Raw genomic sequence first — 25059 nt, 5'->3', positions numbered from 1 at the left:
ATAGATTGGCTGTTGATGGACCCTATGGATCAGCTGCAACTAATGTATTCCACTATCATGTTAGTGTATGCATTGCAGCAGGGATTGGAGTGACACCATTTTCATCTGTGTTAAAATCTATATGGTATAAATATTGCTCTTCAAATTACAATATGGGACTGAAAAAGGTAATAGTATATTCAAGTAGATTTAAGTTCAAATGTCTATAAAGGCTACATCGTATAAAGGCAACATCGTACAACAAAGATGAGACATGTACTTATCTGGCAGTGATTTAAAATTCTCAGCCATTAATCCTCGTCAAACAGAGCTCAAGAAACCTGCAAACTGGCAGACATCAAGCAAGTTTGATAAATTGCATCATGCAATACTGCGTGTCTTTAAAATGGTAACTTGTTTATTCCATAATGATAAATATCTACATAAGCCCGACCTGGGCAAAGTGCGGCCCTTTGGTTGTTCTGCTGTGGCCTATGGACTGGGACAGCCAAATGGCTTTATGCAGTTGCGCCCTGCATCACATGACCACGTTCCGTCCAGTGTCTTACTGTCTCTGTTATCTGCATTCCTGGGATGTGGATACATTGATGGAACAAGGAGCTGTCTGCTTCCTCTTCCATGATTGAGTCTTTGCGTCTGACAATGCAGCAGGTGCGATGACATCACTACATCGCGCCAGCAGTGCCTCAGTACATAGCGCAGACTAGAGTTTAGAGGGAATAGGGAGGGGTGAGTAGTTTTTTTTTTTAAATCATTTTGTGGGGAGATATCATTCTGTATGATGTACTGTGTGGGATCATAATACTGCACAATCAGGCTTTGTGCAGATATCATACTGTTTGAGAGTCTGTGTGGTGCCATCATTATATGTGGAGACATCATACTGTGTGTGGGGACTGTGATGCATCATATTGTATTGGAAGCTGTTGATCAAAATACAAGGGCTGAATAACAGGATATGTATGATTCACTGCTTTATATAAGCGTTATAAAAAGCAGTAAATTATATGGTTGAGATTGGCTGCTAATGGTATGAATTTATGTTACAATGAAGATACACTCTCACTAGGGTATATTCTCTCTTGAAAGAGAATCAGGCCTATTATGCTAATTACACTCGGCTCAAACTCTGTCAGAGTTTGAACAGAGTGTCATCTTACTATGATCTGATTCTCTCGCATGGGAGAATCGCAGCACTTGTGCGGAGAAGACAGAGAACTTAATTTCTCCATCTTCTCCATGGTCTCTGTGTGCGTACATCGGACTGCAGTGAGATGACATCCGAGTGCAGTCTAATGTTTCACATGCCCCCATAGACTTGTGTGTATGCGCATGGTCCAATTATTGGTTACACTCGCAGCATGCTGCAATTGTTTTCTTATGCTGAATCAACATGAGAAAAAAATGGCTAGCATGCACTGCCCCATAGTATAACATTGGGCCAAGTGCTATCTGATAAAACATCGAATAGCACTCGGCCGTGTTATATGCTAGTGTGAACAAGCCTTAAGCCCTATTGAAACATGTATTAGCAGTAGCAACAAATCAACATCATCTTAATTTTGCTCAATATTAAGTAATACCAATTAATATTAAACAATAATAATAAGCAAAATTCAGTTTGGCCGGTTTGTTCGGGTCTCCACATCTGGCACAGTATCTCATGTGGCCCCTTGGGAAAAAGTAATTGTCAACCCCTGACTTAGACAGACTAAAGCTAGAGTTGAAAACCTTTAACAGTTCTTACTTCTGGCATGATTTGAACAGTGAAAAAAGCATTCTTTAACCCCTTAACAACCGCCAATACGCATTAAAATGGCGACGGCTAAGGTGAGATCGGAAATAAGGTTGTAGCGCCCCCAGAGTCCAAAAATCTCTGGGGTTTCAGCTACCAATGGTAGCTGAGACTGCGAAGAACATGATTAGGGCCAGATTTTCCAGTTGCCGATCATGTTCATTGAATAACGGCGATCAAGTAAACAAAAAAAAGTGTGCCCGCTATTAAAATCATTTCTCTCTCTGTTCTGACATGACATGCATGTCAGAGAAGAGAGAAATGATGTCCCCAAAACTCCCTGGTACTTGTACCACTTCACAGGCCCTCCGGCTCCGTCCCCTGGCCCTCCGCCTCCACGAAGATCTGACGGCTGGCATCCAGCAACAGCAGGGATTTTTCCTATTAGTGCCTTTTGACCTATGTGATTGACTTTTGATTACTGTGATAGGGTCTATAATTAACAAATCATGCCCCCCTGTGTCATCCCCTTAGTAATTTTTTATTTTTTTATTTTATAATTTTTATTTCTTTCATTCTTTGCCAATTGGGTTAGCGTTGGGCTTAGGGTTTTTTCCAAAGTAAAAAAAAAAAAAGATGATATGATGACTAGTGATGAGGGGAAGTGCTTGCTACTTGAGCTTGCATCGGGCAGGGTAGGACTTGGGCACCGGAGAACCGGTTCTCCGGTGGGCCCTCCCACAACCCAGGTACCACAGCACTTTTGATTTGGTGTAGCTCAGGAATCCTGTCTCCTTCACATCTCTGCATGTCCGATTGTGTGCACTGAGCGGTGCGCGCTTTAGTCTATACCCGGCGAGCAGGATGCACTGCTCATCACCAGCAGGTGATGTGAAGTGCAGCACCTTCAAATCACTGCCTCTGCTAGCTTCTTATGGATGTCATTGCTGCTGAAAGAGCGGAGCGCACGGAGTAATAGCTCTCACTTCAGCACAGTCACAGATGACTGCCTATGGCTAATTGGGCAGCTAATGTGCTGCGCAGTGCATGGTCTCTAACTCCCCTTCCTTGTTTTAATGAACCTGGACAGCAGTGGCCTAGCCTAACACTGATTGGTTGCAATGCAGCCAATCAGAATTCGTTTTCTTAGTATGACCTCACCAGCACAGCTCCTTGCAAGGAGCTGTGTTGTGATTGGTCCAGCACCTGCCACAGAACCTTCTGAAAAATCGTGCAGAGGGAGATAGATGGCAAGAGACTGTGTGTGCGCGCGCGTGTGTGTGCAAGCATCCAGACAATGACGATGAATTGTGGTGACTAGTGTTGAGCCACCCCCGTAGTGTTCGGATTCGGTTCGGTTCGTCGAACACCGGGATGTTCGAGGAACTGTTCGTCGAACTGTTCGTCGAACACCTTAGAACACCGTCGAACACCGTTAAAACCAATGGCAGGCAAACAAAAACACATAGAAACACATAGAAAACACCTGCAAAGGTGTCCAAAAGCTGACAAACTGCTCAGAAGACACTCTCTTTAAAAAAGCCGGCCGGCAAATTCAGCAGCGGCATACACCGGTACCCGACAATTTAGACAAGAAGGAATAGAGCATCACACATAGATTAGATAGATAGAAACATGTCAGTCACACATATAAGAAGCACAGTGACAGTGTTGGTTACTGCACTTGTCATTTGGTGTAAAGGATTTATTAAAAAAAATATTAGTGTTTTCATGCACCGTCTCTTTAAAAAAGCCGGCCGGCAATTCAGCATCTGTACCCGACAATTTAGAACAGAAAGAATAGAGCTTCACACATAGATTAGATAGATAGAAACATGTCAGTCACATATATAATAAGTACAGTGATAGTGTTGCTTACTGTACTTGTCATTTAGTGTAAAGGATTTATTTAAAAAAATAATAGTGTTTTCATGCACTGTCTCTTTAAAAAAGCCGGCCGGCAATTCAGCAGCGGTACCCGACAATTTAGAACAGAAAGATAGAGCATCACACATAGATTAGATAGATAGAAACATGTCAGTCACATATATATGAAGTACAGTGATAGTGTTGGTTACTGTACTTGTCATTTAGTATTAAAATAAAGGATTTATTATTAAAAAAATTGGCGTGGGGTTCCCCTTAATTTTAGGCTCTAGCGGAGGTTAAGCAGACGGCTGGGGCAGATGTTTGAAGCCTGGGAAGGGGGTAATACCCACGGAGCTTCCCAGGCTACTAATATCAGCCCCCAGCTGAATACATAGCCTTTACTAGCTATTAAAATGGGGGACCCCCCCAAAAAAATGACGTGGGGTCCCCCCTAATTTAATAGCTAGCAAAGGCTAGGCAGACAGCTGGGGGCTGATATTAATAGCCCAGGAAGGGAGCCATGAATATTGGCCCCCTCCCAGGCTAGAAACACCAGCCGTCAGCCGCCCCAGAAATGGCGCATTCATAGGATGCGCCAATTCTGGCACTTAGCCTCGCTCTTCCACGCTGCCCTGGTGCGGTGGCAGGGGGTAATAGGGTTGGGGTTGATGTCAGCTTATAATGCCAGCTGACATCAAGCCCAGGTTAGTAATGGAGAGGCGTCTATAAGACACCCCCATTACTAACCCCATAGTCAAAGTTAAAAAAAACACAAACACCCAGAATAAAGTCCTTTAATTGAAATAAAGACACAATCCTTTATTGTTCTAAATTAAACCATACTTACCATCACGCCCATTCCAGCTGAAGCCAACGATCTCCTGCAATAAAAGAAAAATAATAAAGCAACCTCATCCTTACCTTTCCATGGCTCCCACGACAGCTTCAGCTCTGCTACATCGAGATGACAGGCTGGACCGCAGCAGAACGCTGCCATCCAGCCTGTCATCCCGCAGACACTGAGAAGCGCAGGCTTGCTTGCGCTGCTCAGCGTCTCTCTGTGACGACATCCAGATGAGCCGAGTTCATGTCCAATGAACTCGGCTCACCTCATGCACGTCACTGACAGCGTGGGAAAATTCTCACGCTGAAGCGCTGATTGCAGGAGAATTTTCCCACGCTGTCAGTGACGTGCAGGAGGTGAGCTGAGTTCATTGGACATGAGCTCACCTCATGCACATCACTGACAGCGTGGGAGAATTCTCCTGCACTCAGCACTTCAGCGTGAGAATTTTCCCACGCTGTCAGTGACGTGCATGAGGTGAGCCGAGTTCATTGGACATGACCTCGGCTCATCTGGATGCCGTCACAGCGAGACAGTGAGGAGCGCAAGCATGCCTGCGCTTCTCAGTGTCTGCGGGATGACAGACTGGATGGCAGCGTTCTGCTGCGGTCCAGCCAGTCATCTCGATGTAGCAGAGCTGAAGCTGTCGTGGGAACCATGGAAAGGTAAGGATGAGGTTGGTTTATTATTTTTCTTTTATTGCAGGAGATCGTTGGCTTCAGCTGGAATGGGTGTGATGGTAAGTATGGTTTAATTTAGAACAATAAAGAATTGTGTCTTTATTTCAATTAAAGGACTTTATTCTGGGTGTTGTGTTTTTTTTAAATACTTTACTAGAAATTCATGGCGGTCATCTCTAATACTGGCGTGACCCCATGAATTTTGGGCTTGGGGCCAGCTGATAATACCAAGCTGGCCCTAACCTCTTTATTACCCAGTGAGCCACCGCACCAGGGCCCTGGATGAGTTGGGTACAGCGCCAGAAGATGGCGCTTCTATGAACGCGCCATTTTCCGGGGTGGCTGCGGACTGCAATTTGTAGCGGGGGGGGGGCCCAGAAAGCTTGGGCCTCCCTGCGCTGCAGATTCCAGCCCCCAGCTGCCTAGTTGTACCTGGCTGGACACAAAAATAGGGCGAAGCCCCACGTACTTTTTTTTTAATTATTTCATGAAATTCATGAAATAATTAAGAAAAAAAGGGCTTCCCTATATTGTTGTGTCCGGCCAGGTACAAATAGGCAGCTGGTGGATGGGGGCAGCCCGTTCCTGCCTGCTGTACCTGGCTGGACACAAATATAGTGCGAAGCCCCACTTCAATTTTTTTAAATTATTTCAGGAAATTCATGAAATAATTAAAAAAAAATTGACGTGGGGCTTCGCACTATATTTGTGTCCAGCCAGGTACAGCAGGCAGGAACGGGCTGCCCCCAACCACCAGCTGCCTATTTGTACCTGGCCGGACACAACAATATAGGGAAGCCCTTTTTTTCTTAATTATTTCATGAAATAATTTAAAGAAAATTGACGTGGGGCTTCGCCCTGTTTTTGTGTCCAGCCAGGTACAACTAGGCAGCTGGGGGCTGGAATCCGCAGCGCAGGGAGGCCCAAGCTTTCTGGGCCACCCCCGCTGCAAATTGCAGTCCGCAGCCACCCCGGAAAATGGCGCGTTCATAGAAGCGCCATCTTCTGGCGCTGTACCCAACTCATCCAGGGCCCTGATGCGGTGGCTCACTGGGTAATAAAGGGGTTAGGGCTAGCTTGGCATTATCAGCTGGACCTAAGCCCGAAATTCATGGGGTCACGCCAATATTAGACATGACCACCATGAATTTCTAGTAAAGTATTTAAAAAAAACACAACACCCAGAAAAAAGTCCTTTAATTGAAATAAACACACAATTCTTTATTGTTCTAAATTAAACCATACTTACCATCACGCCCATTCCAGCTGAAGCCAACGATCTCCTGAAATAAAAGAAAAATAATAAAGCAACATCATCCTTACCTTTCCATGGTTCCCATGACAGCTTCAGCTCTGCTACATCGAGATGACAGGCTGGACCGCAGCAGAACGCTGCCATCCAGCCTGTCATCCCGCAGACACTGAGAAGCGCAGGCTTGCTTGCGCTCCACAGTGTCTCTCTGTGAGGGCATCCAGATGAGCCGAGTTAATGTCCAATGAACTCGGCTCACCTCATGCACGTCACTGACAGCGTGGGAAAATTCTCCTGCACTCAGCGCTTCAGCGTGGGAGAATTCTCACACTGAAGCGCTGAGTGCAGGAGAATTCTCCCACGCTGTCAGTGACGTGCAGGAGGTGAGCTGAGTTCATTGGACATGAACTCACCTTATGCTCGTCACTGACAGCGTGGAAAAATTCTCCTGCACTCAGCGCTTCAGCGTGGGAGAATTCTCACGCTGAAGCGCTGAGTGCAGGAGAATTCTCCCACGCTGTCAGTGACGTGCAGGAGGTGAGCTGAGTTCATTGGACATGAGCTCACCTTATGCACGTCACTGACAGCGTGGGAGTATTCTCCTGCACTCACCGCTTCAGCGTGAGAATTTTCCCACGCTGTCAGTGACGTGCATGAGGTGAGCCGAGTTCATTGGACATGAACTCGGCTCATCTGGATGTCGTCACAGAGAGACGCTGAGCAGCGCAAGCAAGCCTGCGCTTCTCAGTGTCTGCGGGATGAGAGGCTGGATGGCAGCGTTCTGCTGCGGTCCAGCCTGTCATCTCGATGTAGCAGAGCTGAAGCTGTCGTGGGAACCATGGAAAGGTAAGGATGAGGTTGCTTTATTATTTTTCTTTTATTGCAGGAGATCGTTGGCTTCAGCTGGAATGGGCGTGACGGTAAGTATGGTTTAATTTAGAACAATAAAGGATTGTGTCTTTATTTCAATTAAAGGACTTTATTCTGGGTGTTTGTGTTTTTTTTAACTTTGACTATGGGGTTAGTAATGGGGGTGTCTTATAGACGCCTCTCCATTACTAACCTGGGCTTGATGTCAGCTGGCATTATAAGCTGACATCAACCCCAACCCTATTACCCCCTGCCACCGCACCAGGGCAGCGTGGAAGAGCGAGGCTAAGTGCCAGAATTGGCGCATCCTATGAATGCGCCATTTCTGGGGCGGCTGACGGCTGGTGTTTCTAGCCTGGGAGGGGGCCAATATTCATGGCTCCCTTCCTGGGCTATTAATATCAGCCCCCAGCTGTCTGCCTAGCCTTTGCTAGCTATTAAATTAGGGGGGACCCCACGTCATTTTTTTTGGGGGGTCCCCCATTTTAATAGCTAGTAAAGGCTATGTATTCAGCTGGGGGCTGATATTAGTAGCCTGGGAAGCTCCGTGGGTATTACCCCCTTCCCAGGCTTCAAACATCTGCCCCAGCCGTCTGCTTAACCTCCGCTAGAGCCTAAAATTAAGGGGAACCCCACGCCAATTTTTTTAATAATAAATCCTTTATTTTAACACTAAATGACAAGTACAGTAATCAACACTATCACTGTACTTCATATATATGTGACTGACATGTTTCTATCTATCTAATCTATGTGTGAAGCTCTATTCTGTCTGTTATAAATTGTCGGGTACCGCTGCTGAATTGCCGGCCGGCTTTTTTAAAGAGACGGTGCATGAAAACACTATTATTTTTTTTGATAAACCCTTTACGCTAAATGACAAGTACAGTAAGCAACACTGTCACTGTACTTCTTATATATGTGGCTGACATGTTTCTATCTATCTAATCTATGTGTGATGCTCTATTCTTTCTGTTATAAATTGTCGGGTACCGCTGCTGAATTGCCGGCCGGCTTTTTTAAAGAGACGGTGCATGAAAACACTATTATTTTTTTTGATAAATCCTTTACACTAAATGACAAGTACAGTAAGCAGCACTTTCACTGTACTTCGTATATATGTGGCTGACTTGTTTCTATCTATCTAATCTACGTGTGAAGCTCTATTCTTTCGGTTCTAAATTGTCGGGTACAGGTGTATGCCGCTGCTGAATTGCCGGCTTTTCATGTTTCACTGTTGGCACTGTTCCCATCGATTTGGGCAATCACTGTAATGCCACAACCACCATGGCTGTGGCATTACAGTGAGTGGCAGACAATCCCTGCATGATTGGTGCTCTAAATAGCGCCAGACATGCAGGACACGCTTTTGGTGCACGAACAGTTATCGAACATAACCTCAAACAGCCGAATTTTTTGCAAATCGTTCGGGTTCGTCGAACAACTCGAACACCGCCCAAAACAGCTCGAATTTGAGATTGGCGAACAGTTCTAGTGGAACACCGCTCATCTCTAGTGGTGACCTCAGTATTTGCGATCCTTTAAAAACGTGCCACATAAGGACATACAAAACGGACGTGTGAAGGGGGCCTTAAAATGAATGGTGTCATTCAAAGTAAAACTCGTCCCACAAAACTCAAGCCCTCAAATGGCCAAGCTGACAGAAAATTAAAAAGTTATCGCTCTAGAAAAAGTTAAAAACGAGAGCTCAAAACTGGAAAATATCCTCATCATGAAAGAGTTAATTTACATAAATTTTTTTCCTATTATTAATTTACCATACACAGACATATTTTGAGATGCAACTGTGTCACCCTGGCCTGGATGCCACAAGTGTAATTAAAGCTGTGTCTGAGAGCAAGGGGGAGGTTCTCTAGTCAGGGGAACATTAGCATGCAATGCCTCCTGTCTCAGGCCAGTAGGGGGAGCTGGCTGCCCCTATAAAAGCTGGTACTGAGGGCAGGGTTAGAGAGAACTGGATGGCCTGTCTCAGCACTGAGACGTGTCCCAGAGTGGAGCAGGGACAGAAAGTTGATTGCACCTAAGAGGAAGTGTGGCAGTAGGAGAGCCACCAGCCAGAGACGAGAGGCGAAGAGAGCCTGTCTTGGCAAATCAGAGACTGACCTTACCAGACTTTGGTGTCTGAGGCTGGAAGGATTCCACATCCCCCAGCAGAGAACCAGTCCGCAAGGGACTGTATATTACTTGGCCTAAAAAGCCTGGAGGCCCTGCCACAACCGAAGGGACCAGTAAAGCCGTACAAGGCTGGGAGCAGAAAGGAACCCACGTCGCAGGCCATACAGGCGAGAATACACGGAAAGCACGGAAACGTGGGCTGTTACTCTATCAGGAGGAGATAGCCAGAAGGAGCGCAGAAAGCACGGTAGGCCTACACCCTCACCCTGACCAGGGCCAATTTCCCCGTTGCTCTCAGACATCCAGGTCCCCTCCTAGCTGGGACTGTTTATGGGTCAGTTTACCTGTTTCAGTAAAGACCCTGGACTGCAACCTATTGTCTGTGTGCTCCTTCGCGTCTCCAGCACTACCGGCACTGGGACCCTCACTACCATCACTCCCACCATCCACTATACTGCCCTGGGGCCGCACTCTTCCCGTGGGGAGTCACACTACCCTAGCTGCACACCTCATCAGCCCCAGCGGTTTGCATGCAGCGGCGGTTCCTAATAACCGCAAATCCACGGGTGGCATAGTCGGACATAAACATCAGCACATAACGGACTACCACTGGCCTGACCACCCTGAGCCACCGAACCGGGTTGCCACAACTACTCCCATCGTTCCCCTACTGCCAGGATCCGAGTGCCCCACGGCCCAGGGGGCGAGTCAGCTTTGGCGTAGTCGGCAGGATTTCGTGCCCGCAACCACCGGGTACTGCGTGCCTGAAAAAGACTTTTGTAACTTACCTGTGGCGAAGTTTCCCGCCGTCCGGAGTCGTTTTCCGCCATCCGGAGCCGATTCCCGCCATCAGACGCCATCTTGGACCGTTTCCCGCCGTCTTCCCGCCATCCGCAGCTGTTTCCCGCCATCGGACGCCATCTTCAGGATGCCGCACGGGAAGAAGAGGGGCGTGAACGTCAAAACCGCGTGAGATCCAAAGCTCCGCCCCACGCACCGACACTGCGCAAGGTCCTGGAAGGGAGAGAGAGCGACGCTGACGTCATCAGGACGTGACGCCAGGTCCTCGTCCATAGCAGCAGCAGCGGAGCCGCGGCCTACAGAAGAGGATCATCGGAAGGTAGGCCACGCTTAACTAGGGGGGAGGAAGATGTCGGACACAGAGGCGCCCACTACCACCAACGCAGCTGCAGCGGTGATGCCCTTTTCCCTGCCCTACATCCCTGGAGCGGCCTGGCTGCCCAAGTACTCAGGGGAGCCCCATGCCCTAACTGACTTCAAGGAAAGGCTGTACAGTTTGTTCCAAGTTTACCCCCTGACAGAGGAACAGAAGGTCAGCATATTGACAGGGCAGTTAACTGGCGCAGCCCAAAGGGAGGTAAAATCATGGCCCACTGAGGAGAAAAGGACTGTGAAGGGTATTCTGGCCCGGCTGCGGGGTACATTTGACACACGTACCTCCACTGAGATTAAAATGAGGTTCTATGGATGTAGGCAGCGGGCACAGGACAGTATCAGAGACTATGCCCTGAATCTGCAGGAAGCCCTAAGGGCCATCCAACAAACTGACCCTGGCAGTGTGCATGAAACGGATAAGCTGCTAACAGAACAATTCATGGAAGGTCTGCTGTCTAGCGCCCACAGGGCCCAACTGCGCCTCATGTTCTTTCAGAACCCTGATCTGACCTTTGCCCAATTTATGGACAGAGCCATAAGGGTGCTCCGTGAATCTGCAACCAGTGGCGCTATAAACCCCCGGCGCCCTGCTCTCACCTACCACCAGGAGGCGGCGCCCTCCTCTATGGACCCCGTGGGGGCTGATGCACAGGCCCTGAACCAAGCCCGATCGAAAGACCTGCACCACCAAGTCCAGGAGCTGACCAGGAGCGTCGCGGCGTTGACCAGGACCGTCCAGGCGTTGCAAGTGGACCCGTCAAGACCCATCGAGCTGGCTTCAAGTCCGGAGGATGTCCCGTGACGTCGACAGAGGAGGATCCCGTCGTTCCGAGGGAGGCCCACAGACCGCTACGCAGAGGATGGACAGCCCATTTGCCGTCGATGCAACCAGCCCGGACACATTTCCAGGTACTGTAATTTAAACGGGTCCAACCTGGGGCAGAGGGCCAACCCCCAGGCATAAGATCACCAGGCCCTTACAATTGGCGTAATAAGTACGTTGGGGGGCGCCCGGTTTTACCCGTGGTGCTGGACGGTATCCCCATGAGCGCCTTGCTGGATACTGGGTCACAAGTAACCACTATCCCTTATGTACTTTTTTACTTTTTAAGCAGTATTGGACTGATGCTGATATCACACGGTATCCAGACAGTAACTTGAGCATCATCGCCAGTAATGGCTTACCCGTGCCGCAGATGGGGTTCAAGGAGATGACCATTAAAATTGGTAAAGTTGAACTACCGGCACAGGGAGTGATTATTGTGGACATTGACCGACGTGAAAGTCACCCTAAAATAACTGTGGGTACTAACGTAATTGAAAATTGTCTTTCAGAAGTAATTGTAATTCTACAACAGGTGGCGGTGAATGCTAGTTCCAGCCAACAGAGAGTCCTCAACAAGGAGATTAAAGCCCTGATGAGACGGCAGCAGGTAGAACTGTCTGGTGGTGAGATCGGTAGCGTAAGACTCAGTGATCCATTCCCCATTTCCATGCCTCCCAAAAGTGAAATGATGATCTGGTGTCGGACTGCAATCGGGTTGAGAGGTAGAGACTACCAAGCCATGGTAGAACCCGTGTACTCAGACAGCAGGCCCACCATTTTGACAGCCCGGGGGGTGGTTGATGTCCGTCATGGGAGGGTGCCCGTCCGCATCCTCAATATTGGGGAGAGGGAGGTACACTTACCCAGGTACGCTACACTCGCCAAACTGTTTGTTGTCGAGCACAAAGCTATCAGGGCCGTGGAACCCTTGCCTCCATCTCCACAGGCGGAGGGTAATGGCTCCCAGAAACAAAAGGAGGACTGGTGCCAGAAACTCCATGTGGGTGCTGACTCCACTCCCCTGCACCAAAAACAAGGAGTCTACTGGGTGGTACAGGAGTACGAGAGAGTCTTTAGTAAGCACCCGCTAGACTTCGGCAGAGTTAAGGGGATAGAACACCACATCCCCACAGGGAGCCACCCACCAATAAAAGAGAGACACAGGCCTGTACCCCCTGCACATTATCAGAATGCCAAGGGCATGCTAAGAGAAATGAAAGAAGCTGGGGTCATTAGAGACAGCTGTAGCCCCTGGGCAGCCCCCTTGGTTCTGGTGAAAAAGAAAGACGGCACCATGAGAATGTGCGTCGACTATAGACAAATCAACCGGATCACCCACAAAGACGCATATCCGCTGCCTAGAATAGAGGAGTCTTTAGCCGCACTAAAATCTGCTAACTTCTTTTCTACTTTGGACCTTACTAGCGGGTACTGGCAGGTTCCTGTGGCAGAGGCTGACAAGGAGAAGACCGCCTTCACCACCCCGATGGGACTGAGTGAGTTCAACTGTATGCCCTTCGGGCTCTGCAACGCACCAGGGACCTTCCAGCGGCTGATGGAATGCTGTCTAGGGCACCGAAACTTCGAGACGGTCCTCCTTTACCTGGACGACGTGATCGTCTATTCGAAGACCTACGAGGACCACCTAAAGCAGCTGGCCGAGGTGTTCGAAGCCCTGGCAGGCTATGGCCTGAAGGTGAAACCATCGAAGTGTCACCTGCTGAAACCAAAGGTCCAGTACCTAGGGCACGTGGTAAGCACAGAAGGAGTGGCCCCCGACCCTGACAAGGTCACAGCAATCAAGAGCTGGCCAAGCCCCTCAAACATCAAAGAGGTGAGACAGTTTCTCGGTTTGGTAGGCTACTACCGAAGGTTCAACCCCGGGTTCACTAAGATGGCAGCTCCAATGCAGGACCTCCTGATTGGACAGTCTAAGTCCAGAAGTCAAAAGCCACCCTTTAAGTGGGATAAACCGGAAGAGGAGTCCTTCCGCCAGTTGAAGATGGCCCTCACAGGGGACGAGATCCTGGCCTACCCTGATTATGGCCAGCCTTTCATTCTCCACACAGATGCCAGTAATGTGGGACTGGGAGCCGTACTGTCCCAAAACCAACAGGGCAGAGAAAGGGTGATCGCGTACGCCAGCCGGAAGCTGAGACCCACCGAGAGGAACCCGGAGAATTACAGCTCCTTCAAGCTAGAATTCTTGGCAGTGGTGTGGGCCGTGACGGAACGCTTCAAGCATTACCTGGCCTCCGCAAAGTTCACCGTGTACACGGACAACAACCCGTTGACACACCTGGACAATGCAAGACTGGGTGCCCTGGAACAGCGGTGGATGGCCTGTCTCTCCAACTATGACTTCGTGATCAAGTACCGGGCAGGCAAAACCAATGCCAACGCGGACGCCCTATCAAGGATGCCTCACTTACCTGAAGGTGACGAAGACCCAGAAGAGCAGGAGGAGGTAGAACTCCCCGCGTTTCACCGGTATGGAGCCGCTCAACACTCTCACCGCGTGAAGGAGGAGGATCTAACAACTGTGATGATCAATCCCCTACCTCACCACAGCTGGGCCGAGACCCAAGATAGTGACCCTGCAGTCCGCCTGGTGAAAGATCTGCTGACCCGGGAAGACGCCCGCTTAGATCCAGAAGCCCCAGAGGAAGCCAAGCAGCTATGGAAAGAGAAGAGCAAGCTGTTCCTCTACGAAGGCAAGTTGTGCAGAAGGATTTTCAACCACCGGACGCACGAGCTGACCTGGCAAGTCGTGGTCCCAAGGCGAGATGCAGCTATGGTCCTGGGGGCTTACCATGACAGAGCGGGGCACTTCGGTTGGAAGAAACTGGAGTTCCTGATAAGAGGACGGTTCTTTTGGGTCGGCATGAGAGGTGCTGTAGAAAAGTGGTGCAGAGACTGTGGCCCTTGTCACCTGAGGAGGAAGGACCGCACCAGCCAGAAGACACCCTTGAGGCCCATCGTCACCACGCAGCCTCTTGAGCTTGTAGCTCTGGACCACGTCAAATTGGCTCCAAGCCGGTCTGGATACATCTATGCCCTGACAATCGTGGACCACTATTCCCGTTTTCTAGTGGTGGTCCCGGTAAAAGACTTGACAGCCCAAACAGCGGCCAGAGCCTTCCAGCAATACTTCTGCCGTCCACACGGGTATCCAGAACAGGTCCTGACAGACCAGGGTCCAGCGTTCGAGGCTGAAATCTTCCAGGAGTTCTGCAACCTCTATGGCTGTAAGAAGATTCGTACAACGCCTTACCACCCCCAAACCAACGGGATGTGTGAGAAGATGAACAACATAGTCATTGATCTCCTAAAGACGTTGCCCCTGGAGGAACGCAGCCTGTGGCCAGAAAAACTGCCGGACCTGATAGACCTATACAACAATATCCCGGTGAATGCTACAAACTGCACCCCGGCTTACCTGATGCAAGCTAGACCAGGTAAGCTGCCCGTAGACCTGGAGATGGGAGTCCTAATACCGGAGGACACCTCCCCGGATGCGGACTGGGATACGGAAAGGCAACTGCAGTACAAGAAGGTACAGGAGAGTGTGGAGAAGAGCCTGGCCCAGTTGAGAGAGAGGCAAGAAAAACTCTTCAATCAACACGCCCCTGCTGGTCCCCTAGAACCTGGTGAGCAAGTCCTGAAGCGAAAAAGAAGGCTACATAAGTTGGACGACCAGTGGGAAAGGGAACCCTACACCGTACTGCAGTCTGACCACGACAACCCAAAGGTGTGCGTATTCACCAAGGACGGAGGAGAAACCACTAGTGTCGTCTCCAGAGACCACCTCAAAAGATGCCCCGAGCAACTCCGTAGTGCAGAAGAGGATCAGAGTGACCTTGAACCCGCAGAGGACAAGGAAGAAATGATCAGCACCGTTCTCGGTGAGTTCCCTCAGTCCTGGACTCGCATAAATGATGCCATAGTGGTACCCGTCCTGCATTTCCTGCAACCGGCACAGCAACAACCAACACCAGAGCCGGAAGGTGAAGAGGAGCAAGCGGTTCCAGAGGCAGAAGAGCTTGTACCAGCAGCCCAGGAGAGTCAACCCTCTGCTGACAGTGAGCCTGCCATGCCTGCGGTAAGCCAAAGAACCCGCAGACAGCTGCCTGCCCTACCTGTACACCCAGCTGGTAGCTGTACCCCTAACGCTAGTGGGGAAAGCCAGGTTGGTCCACCACCAGACAGTGGGCTACGTAGATCAACCAGGAGCACAAAGGGGCAGATACCCGCTCGCTGGAGAATATAGAGTGTACTAAGATTGTAAGTAACCATGTTGCCAAATGTTGAAATGTTTGCCAAAGTTACCTGCATGTTTATTAATAGCGTGTTTCAGTTTCTTGCAGCTACCGTAAGGACTCACAGGTTATGGACTTTTTATAACCGGGACCTTGTATGGACTGCGTTCGGAGCCTGACCAAGGAATGAACTAAGACTGTAAAGGACTTGGGGTAGGACAGACCCCCACCTGGTTAAGGCTCCCCGTTGTGTTGGTGATATGGACACCCGGTCACAGACCACACTGTGACCTTAAGAACTCAATCTGTGCGTCACTTTCCTGATAATGTTTTATAGTCATGTATATTGTCTTTGTTTATTGTTTAGTCCCGGAGTACTAAATTTCACTAGGGGGGAATGTGTCACCCTGGCCTGGATGCCACAAGTGTAATTAAAGCTGTGTCTGAGAGCAAGGGGGAGGTTCTCTAGTCAGGGGAACATTAGCATGCAATGCCTCCTGTCTCAGGCCAGTAGGGGGAGCTGGCTGCCCCTATAAAAGCTGGTACTGAGGGCAGGGTTAGAGAGAACTGGATGGCCTGTCTCAGCACTGAGACATGTCCCAGAGTGGAGCAGGGACAGAAAGTTGATTGCACCTAAGAGGAAGTGTGGCAGTAGGAGAGCCACCAGCCAGAGACGAGAGGCGAAGAGAGCCTGTCTTGGCAAATCAGAGACTGACCTTACCAGACTTTGGTGTCTGAGGCTGGAAGGATTCCACATCCCCCAGCAGAGAACCAGTCCGCAAGGGACTGTATATTCCTTGGCCTAAGAAGCCTGGAGGCCCTGCCACAACCGAAGGGACCAGTAAAGCCGTACAAGGCTGGGAGCAGAAAGGAACCCACGTCGCAGGCCATACAGGCGAGAATACACGGAAAGCTCGGAAACGTGGGCTGTTACCCTATCAGGAGGAGATAGCCAGAAGGAGCGCAGAAAGCACGGTAGGCCTACACCCTCACCCTGACCAGGGCCAATTTCCCCGTTGCTCTCAGACATCCAGGTCCCCTCCTAGCTGGGACTGTTTATGGGTCAGTTTACCTTTTTCAGTAAAGACCCTGGACTGCAACCTATTTTCTGTGTGCTCCTTCGCGTCTCCAGCACTTCCGGCACTGGGACCCTCACTACCATCACTCCCACCATCCACTATACTGCCCTGGGGCCGCACTCTTCCCGTGGGGAGTAACACTACCCTAGCTGCACACCTCATCAGCCACAGCGGTCTGCATGCAGCGGCGGTTCCTAATAACCGCAAATCCACGGGTGGCGTAGTCGGACATAAACATCAGCACATAACGGACTACCACTGGCCTGACCACCCTGAGCCACGGAACCGGGTTGCCACTACTACTCCCATCGTTCCCCTACTGCCCGGATCCGAGTGCCCCACGGCCCAGGGGGCGAGTCACATCGACATTATGTAAGACTAAGGACACAATGTAAATCTACAGGAAGCCTAATGTCATTATTTTAGACGTTTGACCTGTGTTTTGATTTCTGCTCACTTATATTTTTCTTTGCCATAGTTAGCCTATAATAGACAATTCAAAGACCGAGTTCTCAGATTTAGAATTGTGAATAGTGCCCCTGTTTCAATTATTAATAATGATCATTCTTGTTTTATTATATATGGGATGTCATTGTTTTTTGTAAAGGCACATTTCAAGCCCAATCGCACGAGCAAAGATAAGAGCGAATCATATTCTCTTGATTATGTAAATGCCAATCTTACTGTGATCTGATTCTCTTGCATGAAAGAATCATATCACAGGTGTGGAGAAGATGTAGAACTGAATTTCTCCATCTTCTCCTTTCTCTGTGTCCACGTAAAGCAGTCTGCACTCTGATGACATCCAAGCAGTCCAATGCTTCATACTCACCCATAAACTCGTATGGATGCATGTGATCCAAATTGCAGAGCTACTCCAAATATGCTGCAATTTTTTTCTCATGCAGAATCAGCATTAGAAAAAAAAAATAGTGGTATAGCATATGGAGTATGTCTCCCATGTGGTGTAGTATATAGAGGATGTGTCCATGCAGTGTAGTATATAGAAGATCTGTCAGCTCTCCTGTGTGGTGTAGTATATAGAGGATCTGTCAGCTCTCCTGTGTGGTGCAGTATATAGATGATCTGTCGGCTCTTCCATGTGGTGTAGTATGTAGAGGATCTGTCAGCTCTCCTGTGTGGTGTAGTATACAGAAGATCTTTCTGCTTTCCTGTGTGGTGTAGTATATAGAGGATCTGTCAGCTCTCCTGTGTGGTGTAGTATATAGAGGATCTATCAGCTCTTCTGTGTGGTGTAGTATATAGAGGATCTATCAGCTCTCCTGTGTGGTGTAGTATATAGAGGATCTGTCAGCTCTCCTGTGTGGTGTAGTATATAGAGGATCTGTCAGCTCTCCCATGTGGTGTAGTATATGGAAGATCTGTCAGCTCTGCTGTGTGGTGTAGTATATAGATGATCTGTCGTCTCTGCCATGTGGTGTAGCATATTGAGGATCTGTCAGCTCTCCTGTCTGGTGTCGTATATAGAGGATGTGCCCTGTGTGGTGTAGTGTATAGACGATCTGTTAGCTCTCCTGTGTGGTGTAGTATATAGAGGATGTGTCCTGTGTTGTGTAGTATATAGAGGATCTTTCGCCTCTCCTGTGTTGTTTTGTATAGAGGATCTGTCAGGTGTCCCGTGCGGTGCAGTACATAGGGGATGTGTCAGCTCTCCTCTGTGGAGTAATATATAGGGGATGTGTCCTGGGCAGTATATAGAGGATGTGTCCCTTGTGGTGTAGTATATAGAGGATCTGTCAGCTCTCTCCTGTGCGGTGTAATATACAGGATCTATCCCGTGTGGTATTTTTACATAACTGCATGGTGGGCCCCAAGAATGATTTTTCTCTGGTGGGCCCAAGGTTGTCCAGTCTGACGCTGTGCTCAGATATGCACCGAGTATCGCGGGTGATCGAGTAACATGATTAAGTCCCTTCCCTGAAACTGTTAAGACAGCTAAAAAAAATGTGCAGGGATTGCTTGCCATACACACCTGTGAAAAATACAGGTCAGGGCTTGAGCATGTCAGTCAAGCACTCGCCATACTTGGTGCATACCAGGGCACCTGATGCAAACTCAAGTAGCGAGCACTTGCGCTAAACACTAATGACAACATACTCAATATGACGACCTAATGTTCTCAAATTCTGTATAGCAGATTTTGGTTCAAAATCCTAACTATACCCCTGGATAAAATCCTTGAGTGGTGTAGTTTCCAAAATGGAGTCAGTGGTGGGGGGGCTCCTGCAAATGTGATACAGTACAGACCAAAAGTTTGGACACAACTTCTCATTTAAAGATTTTTCTGTATTTTCATGACTATGAAAATTGTACATTCACACTGAAAGGCATCAAAACTATGAATTAACACATGTGGAATTATATACTTTACAAAAAAGTGTGAAACAACTGAAAATATGTCTTATATTCTAGGTTCTTCAAAGTAGCCACCTTTTGCTTTGATGACTGCTTTGCACACTCTTGGCATTCTCTTGATGAGCTTTAAGAGGTTGTCACCGGAAATGGTCTTCCAACAATCTTGAAGGAGTTCCCAGAGATGCTTAGCACTTGTTGGCCCTTTTGCCTTCACTCTGTGGTCCAGCTCACCCCAAACCAACTCGATCGGGTTCAGGTCTGGTGACTGTGGAGGCCAGGTCATCTGGCGTAGCACCCCATCACTCTCCTTCTTGGTCAAATAGCCCTTACACAGCCTGGAGGTGTGTTTGGGGTCATTGTCCTGTTGAAAAATAAATGATGGTCCAACTAAACGCATACCGGATGGAATAGCATGCCGCTGCAAGATGCTGTGGTAGCCATGCTGGTTCAGTATGCCTGCAATTTTGAATAAATCCCCAACAGTGTCACCAGCAAAGCACCCCCACACCATCACACCTCCTCCTCCATGCTTCACGGTGGGAACCAGGCATGTAGAGTCCATCCGTTCACCTTTTCTGCGTCGCACAAAGACACTGTGGTTGGAACCAAAGATCTCAAATTTGGACTCATCAGACCAAAGCACAGATTTCCACTGGTCTAATGTCCATTCCTTGTGATCTTTAGCTCAAACAAGTCTCTTCTGCTTGTTGCCTGTCCTTAGCAATGGTTTCCTAGCAGCTATTTTACCATGAAGGTCTGCTGCACAAAGTGTCTTCTTAACAGTTGTTGAAGAGATGCGTCTGCTGCTAGAACTCTGTGTGGCATTGACCTGGTCTCTAATCTGAGTTGCTGTTAACCTGCGATTTCTGAGGCTGGTGACTCGGATAAACTTATCCTCAGAAGTAGAGGTGACTCTTGGTCTTCCTTTCCTGGGGCGGTCCTCATGCGAGCCAGTTTCTTTGTAGCACTTGATGGTTTTTGCAACTGCACTTGGGCAAACTTTGAAAGTGTCCCCAATTTTTCGCACTGACTGACCTTCATTTCTTAAAGCAATGATGGCCACTCATTTTTCTTTACTTAGAATTTGTATTATGGCAAGAAAAAAGCAGCTAACAGTCTATTCAGTAGGACTATCAGCTGTGTATCCACCAGACTTCTGCACAACACAACTGATGGTCCCAACCCCATTTATAAGGCAAGAAATCTCACTTATTAAACCTGACAGGGCACACCTGTGAAGTGAAAGCCATTTCCGGTGACTACCTCTTGAAGCTCATCAAGAGAATGCCAAGAGTGTGCAAAGCAGTCATCAAAGCTAAAGGTGGCTACTTTGAAGAACCTAGAATATAAGACATATTTTCAGTTGTTTCACACTTTTTTGTTAAGTGCATAATTCCACATGTGTTAATTCATAGTTTTGATGCCTTCAGTGTGAATGTACAATTTTCATAGTCATGAAAATACAGAAAAATCTTTAAATGAGAAGGTGTGTCCAAACTTTTGGTCTGTACTATATGTCACCAGCAATCTATTACAGCCAATTTGTGTTTCAAAATTCAAATATTGCTCCTTCCATTCCGGGCACTGCCTATTGTCCAAAGAGAACTTTTTGATTACATGTGGGGTATCGCTGCACTCGCAAGAAAATGGGTAACAAACTTTTGGGTCCAATTTTCGGTGTTACCTCTTGCACAAGTGAGAAATTTGGGGCTAAAACAAGATTTGTGTGAAAAAATTAACTTTTTCAATATGACTACCTAATGTTATCAAATTCTGTGTTGTACCTTTGGGTTCAAAATGCTTACTATAAACCTGGATAAAATCCTTGAAGGGTATAGTTTCCAAAATCGGGTCAGTGGTGGAGGTTTCGACTGTTTATGCACCTTAGGGCTCTGCAAATGTGACATGGTACCCAACATCTCTTTCAGCCAAATTTGTGTTCCAAAATTCAAATATTGTTTCATCCGCTCCGAGGCCTGCCGTTTGTCCAAACAGAACTTCTTGACTACATATGGGGTATCGCGGCACTTGTAAGAAAGTGATTCACAAACTCTGGGGTCCACTTTTTGGTGTTACCTCTTGCAAAAGTGAGAAATTTGGGTAAAATTGAATTTTTTTTTTTCATTCTCCTTTGCATTAATTCCTGTATAGCATCTGAAGGGTTAAAAACTTCCCCAACAACAGTTTTGAAGTACTTGAGGGGTGAATTTTTAAAATGGCCTCACTTTTGGAGAGTTTCCAATATATAGGTCCTTCAAAATCCCTTTAATTTTGAATAGGTTGTAAAGAAACAGGTTTTGTAAATTTGTTGAAATTCAAGAAGAAGAAGTTGCTGTTGAAGTTTTAGCCCCTCTAACATCGTAACAAAAAAAATTATGTTTCAAAAAATTACACATATGTAGACATATGGGAAATTTATTAATTATTTTGTTTGGTATATCTATCTGATTTACAAGTAGAAAAGAGGCTACGTGGAACTCCCTTAGAGGCTGCACAAATAGGATACCACTCTAGAAGTAAGAAAAATGGATTTGGCACTCCAAGATTTCATACAGAAAAAATAATTTTATTGTGCAAACCATTCCAGTTTGTTGCCAATACATGTTAATGTTTCAGCCTATTTATTGGCCTTCTTCACAGCTATAAACAAAGTATAATATATATATCAATACATTGAAACAAAGTAAAAAAAAGTTACAATACACACATATTGCAATATATCCAAACACATGGAAAAAAATGGTTGGAGCATAACATCTCAAAAAATGTATATAGTCATACCGAGAGTAAAAGATAATGAATCTATACACTAAAGTAGCATATCTGGTCCAGAGGCACATAGAGAAAAAGGGATAAAGGAAATAATCAAAACGAGTGTTGTAGCTGAGTAAGTATGGCTGGAGAAAGAGCAGTAATAGAATAAAGAGCTAAAGCAAGATATTGTCCATCATTTAACTATGGAAGAAAGACAGGTGCAGACATATAAGCGTACCCAGGGATTGTTAGCAAAATACATGCATCAGGAAGTCCGGTATAGCGCTGTGAGAAAAATCAACCAAGTCCTAGGAGAAAAGTGCTAATGTCTGTGTGAGCCTCTGGGTTTTTAAATGATCAGTGTAATGAGACAAGGACCTGCTAATTGGCCACTTCCTGTTTCATTAGTTGCAATGGAATCTGAGCAAAAGAACCTGTGTGACTCACTTCTGGTCATGTGATTAGGTCACATGATCGCAAACCCAGAAGTAACAAGCACAAATGTGTATGTCGCCACCCGATGTCATGTTATTGGATCTGCAATTACCCAGATCCAAAAAGAAAAAATAGGTAAAGGCAGTTAAAATGAATGGGGAATATATATAATATAATCACAGCTATTAATAAAGTGTAGACCTCTGGCTAGCAATGGTATTAGTAAGAGAAATATGATAACACATGTTTTAGGGATAAACTAGACCAAGGGAAAAAGGGGGAAAAAATATAAGAAAAAATAATTTAGGGAAACATACCGATCACTACTCAATGTAGTATTAGATTGAAAGAAAGGAAAGGGAGAGGAGAAAATAGAGAGGAGTAGGTGATATCTAGCGTTAATCAACAAACAACATCATCACCCACAGTAGTGAAAAGGGTTCTACAGTTATATGAAAAAGTTTGGGCACCCCTATTAATCTTAAACTTAATGTTTTATAAAAATTGGTGTTTTTGCAACAGCTATTTCAGTTTGATATATGTAATAACTGTTGGACACAGTAATGTTTCTGCCTTGAAATGAGGTTTATTGCACTAACAGAAAATGTGCAATCTGCATTCAAACAAAATTTGACAGGTGCATAAGTATGGGCACCTCACCAGAAAAGTGACATTAATATTTAGTAGATCCTCCTTTTGCAAAAATAACAGCCTCTAGTCGCTTCCTGTAGCTTTTAATGAGTTCCTGGATCCTGGATGAAGGTATTTTTGACCATTCCTCTTTACAAAACAATTCCAGTTCAGTAAAGTTTGATGGTTGCCGAGCATGGACAGCCCTCTTCAAATGATCCCACAGATGTTCAATGATATTCAAGTCTGGGGACTGGGATGGCCATTCCAGAACATTGTAATTGTTCCCCTACATGAATGCCTGAGTAGATTTGGAGCGGTGTTTTGAATCATTGTCTTGCTGAAAGATCCATCCCCTGCATAACTTCAACTTTATCACTGATTCTTGAACATTATTGTCAAGAATCTGCTGATACTGAGTGGAATCCATGCGTCCCTCAACTTTCGCAAGATTCCCGGTGCCGGCATTTGCCACACAGCCCCAAAGCATGATGGAACCTCCACCAAATTTTACTGCGGGTAGCAAGTGTTTTTCTTGGAATGCTGTGTTTTTTTGCCACCATGCATAACGCCTTTTTGTATGACAAAACAACTCAATCTTGGTTTCATCAGTCCACAGGACCTTCTTCCAAAAAGAAATTGGCTTCTCCAAATGTGCTTTTGCATACCTCAGCCGACTCTGTTTGTGGCGTGCTTGCAGAAAAGGCTTCTTTCGCATCACTCTCCCATACAGCTTCTCCTTGTGCAAAGTGCGTTGTATAGTTGACCGATGCACAGTGACACCATGTGCAGCAAGTTGATGCTGCAGCTCTCTGGAGGTGGTCTGAGGATTGTCCTTGACTGATCTCACCATTCTTCTTCTCTGCCTTTCTGATGTTTTTCTTGGCCTGCCACTTCTGGCCTTAACAAGAACTGTCCCTGTGTTCTTCCATTTCCTTACTATGTTCCTCACAGTGGAAACTGACAGGTTCAATCTCTGAGACAGCTTTTTGTATCCTTCCCCTGAACAACTATGTTGAATAATCTTTGTTTTCAGATCATTTGACAGTTGTTTTGAGGAGCCCATGATGCCACTCTTCAGAGGAGATTCAAACAGGAGAACAACTTGCAAGTGGCCACTTTAAGTAGCTTTTCTCATGATTGCATACACCTGGCTATGAAGTTCAAAGCTCAATGAGGTTACAAAACCAAAAAAGTGCTTTAGTACGTCAGTAAAAAGTAGGTAGGAGTATTTAAAACAAGAAAATGATAAGGGTGCCCATACTTATGCACCTGTCAAATTTTGTTTGAATGCAGATTGCACATTTTCTGTTAGTACAATAAACCTCATTTCAAGGCAGAAACATTACTGTGTCCAACAGTTATTACATATATCAAACTGAAATAGCTGTTGCAAAAACACCAATTTTTATAAAACATTACGCCTAAGATTAATAGGGGTGCCCAAACTTTTTAATATAACTGTATGTGAAGAAATGTCATTTCTTGCAGTTCCAGAGAAAGGAATCAAGCAGTATGTGTCTGAAACAGAAAAAACAATAATTAATACAGCTTACAGAAAGCTAGATAACTCAAACTCTCTATTTAGACCCCGAGGTTCCAACGTATCCAACGTATGGATCCAAAAAGCTTCATGACGTTTTAACGCCTGAATCCTATTACCCCCACGTCTTAATGGTGGTACATGTTCCAGAACCTTAAATTCGGCTTGTGCTACGGAGTGTTTCTTTAAATTAAAATGGTAAGGGGAGATAAGTCTTCCCACGTCTTATACTCGATTTGTGTTGTGATATGCAGTCTTATATATGCTGGGTTGTCTCACCAACATATACGAGACCACAAGGACAATTGATCAGATACACTACAAAAGAAAAATCACAAGTAAAAAAAAAACTTGAATTCTAATCCCCGCACTGGTATGGGGGTGGAAAAAAGTATCACCCCACTGTATATTGCTACATTGCAGGCAGTGTAGGCATGGGAATGTACCTTTTTTCTGAGTTCGCAGAAAGGTTTGTATTGGCGTCTTTCTCAAGGAACCTACAGTACAGACCAAAAGTTTGGACACACCTCATTTAAACATTTTTCTGTATTTTCATGACTTTGAAAATTGTACATTCACACTGAAGGTATCAAAA

At 46.6% G+C, this 25059-nt stretch overlaps 1 protein-coding gene across 1 annotated transcript in view; it reads left to right on the top strand.

The window, feature by feature from the left end:
* The window catches only part of NOX3 (NADPH oxidase 3), a 474423-nt gene that overhangs the window by 275695 nt on the left and 173669 nt on the right, over positions 1 to 25059 (top strand). The window contains exon 9 of the mRNA XM_073673353.1: positions 5 to 167. Within this exon, the coding sequence (XP_073529454.1) occupies positions 5 to 167 (163 nt within the window). The remainder of the gene's footprint in view (positions 1 to 4; positions 168 to 25059) is intronic.

Source organism: Phyllobates terribilis, unplaced genomic scaffold (assembly GCF_046119375.1).
Source record: "Phyllobates terribilis strain yellow unplaced genomic scaffold, ASM4611937v1 Scaffold_3__8_contigs__length_932513732, whole genome shotgun sequence".
In the NCBI taxonomy this organism is placed as follows: Eukaryota; Metazoa; Chordata; class Amphibia; order Anura; family Dendrobatidae; genus Phyllobates; species Phyllobates terribilis.
This window is presented reverse-complemented; position numbering and strand designations above follow the sequence as displayed.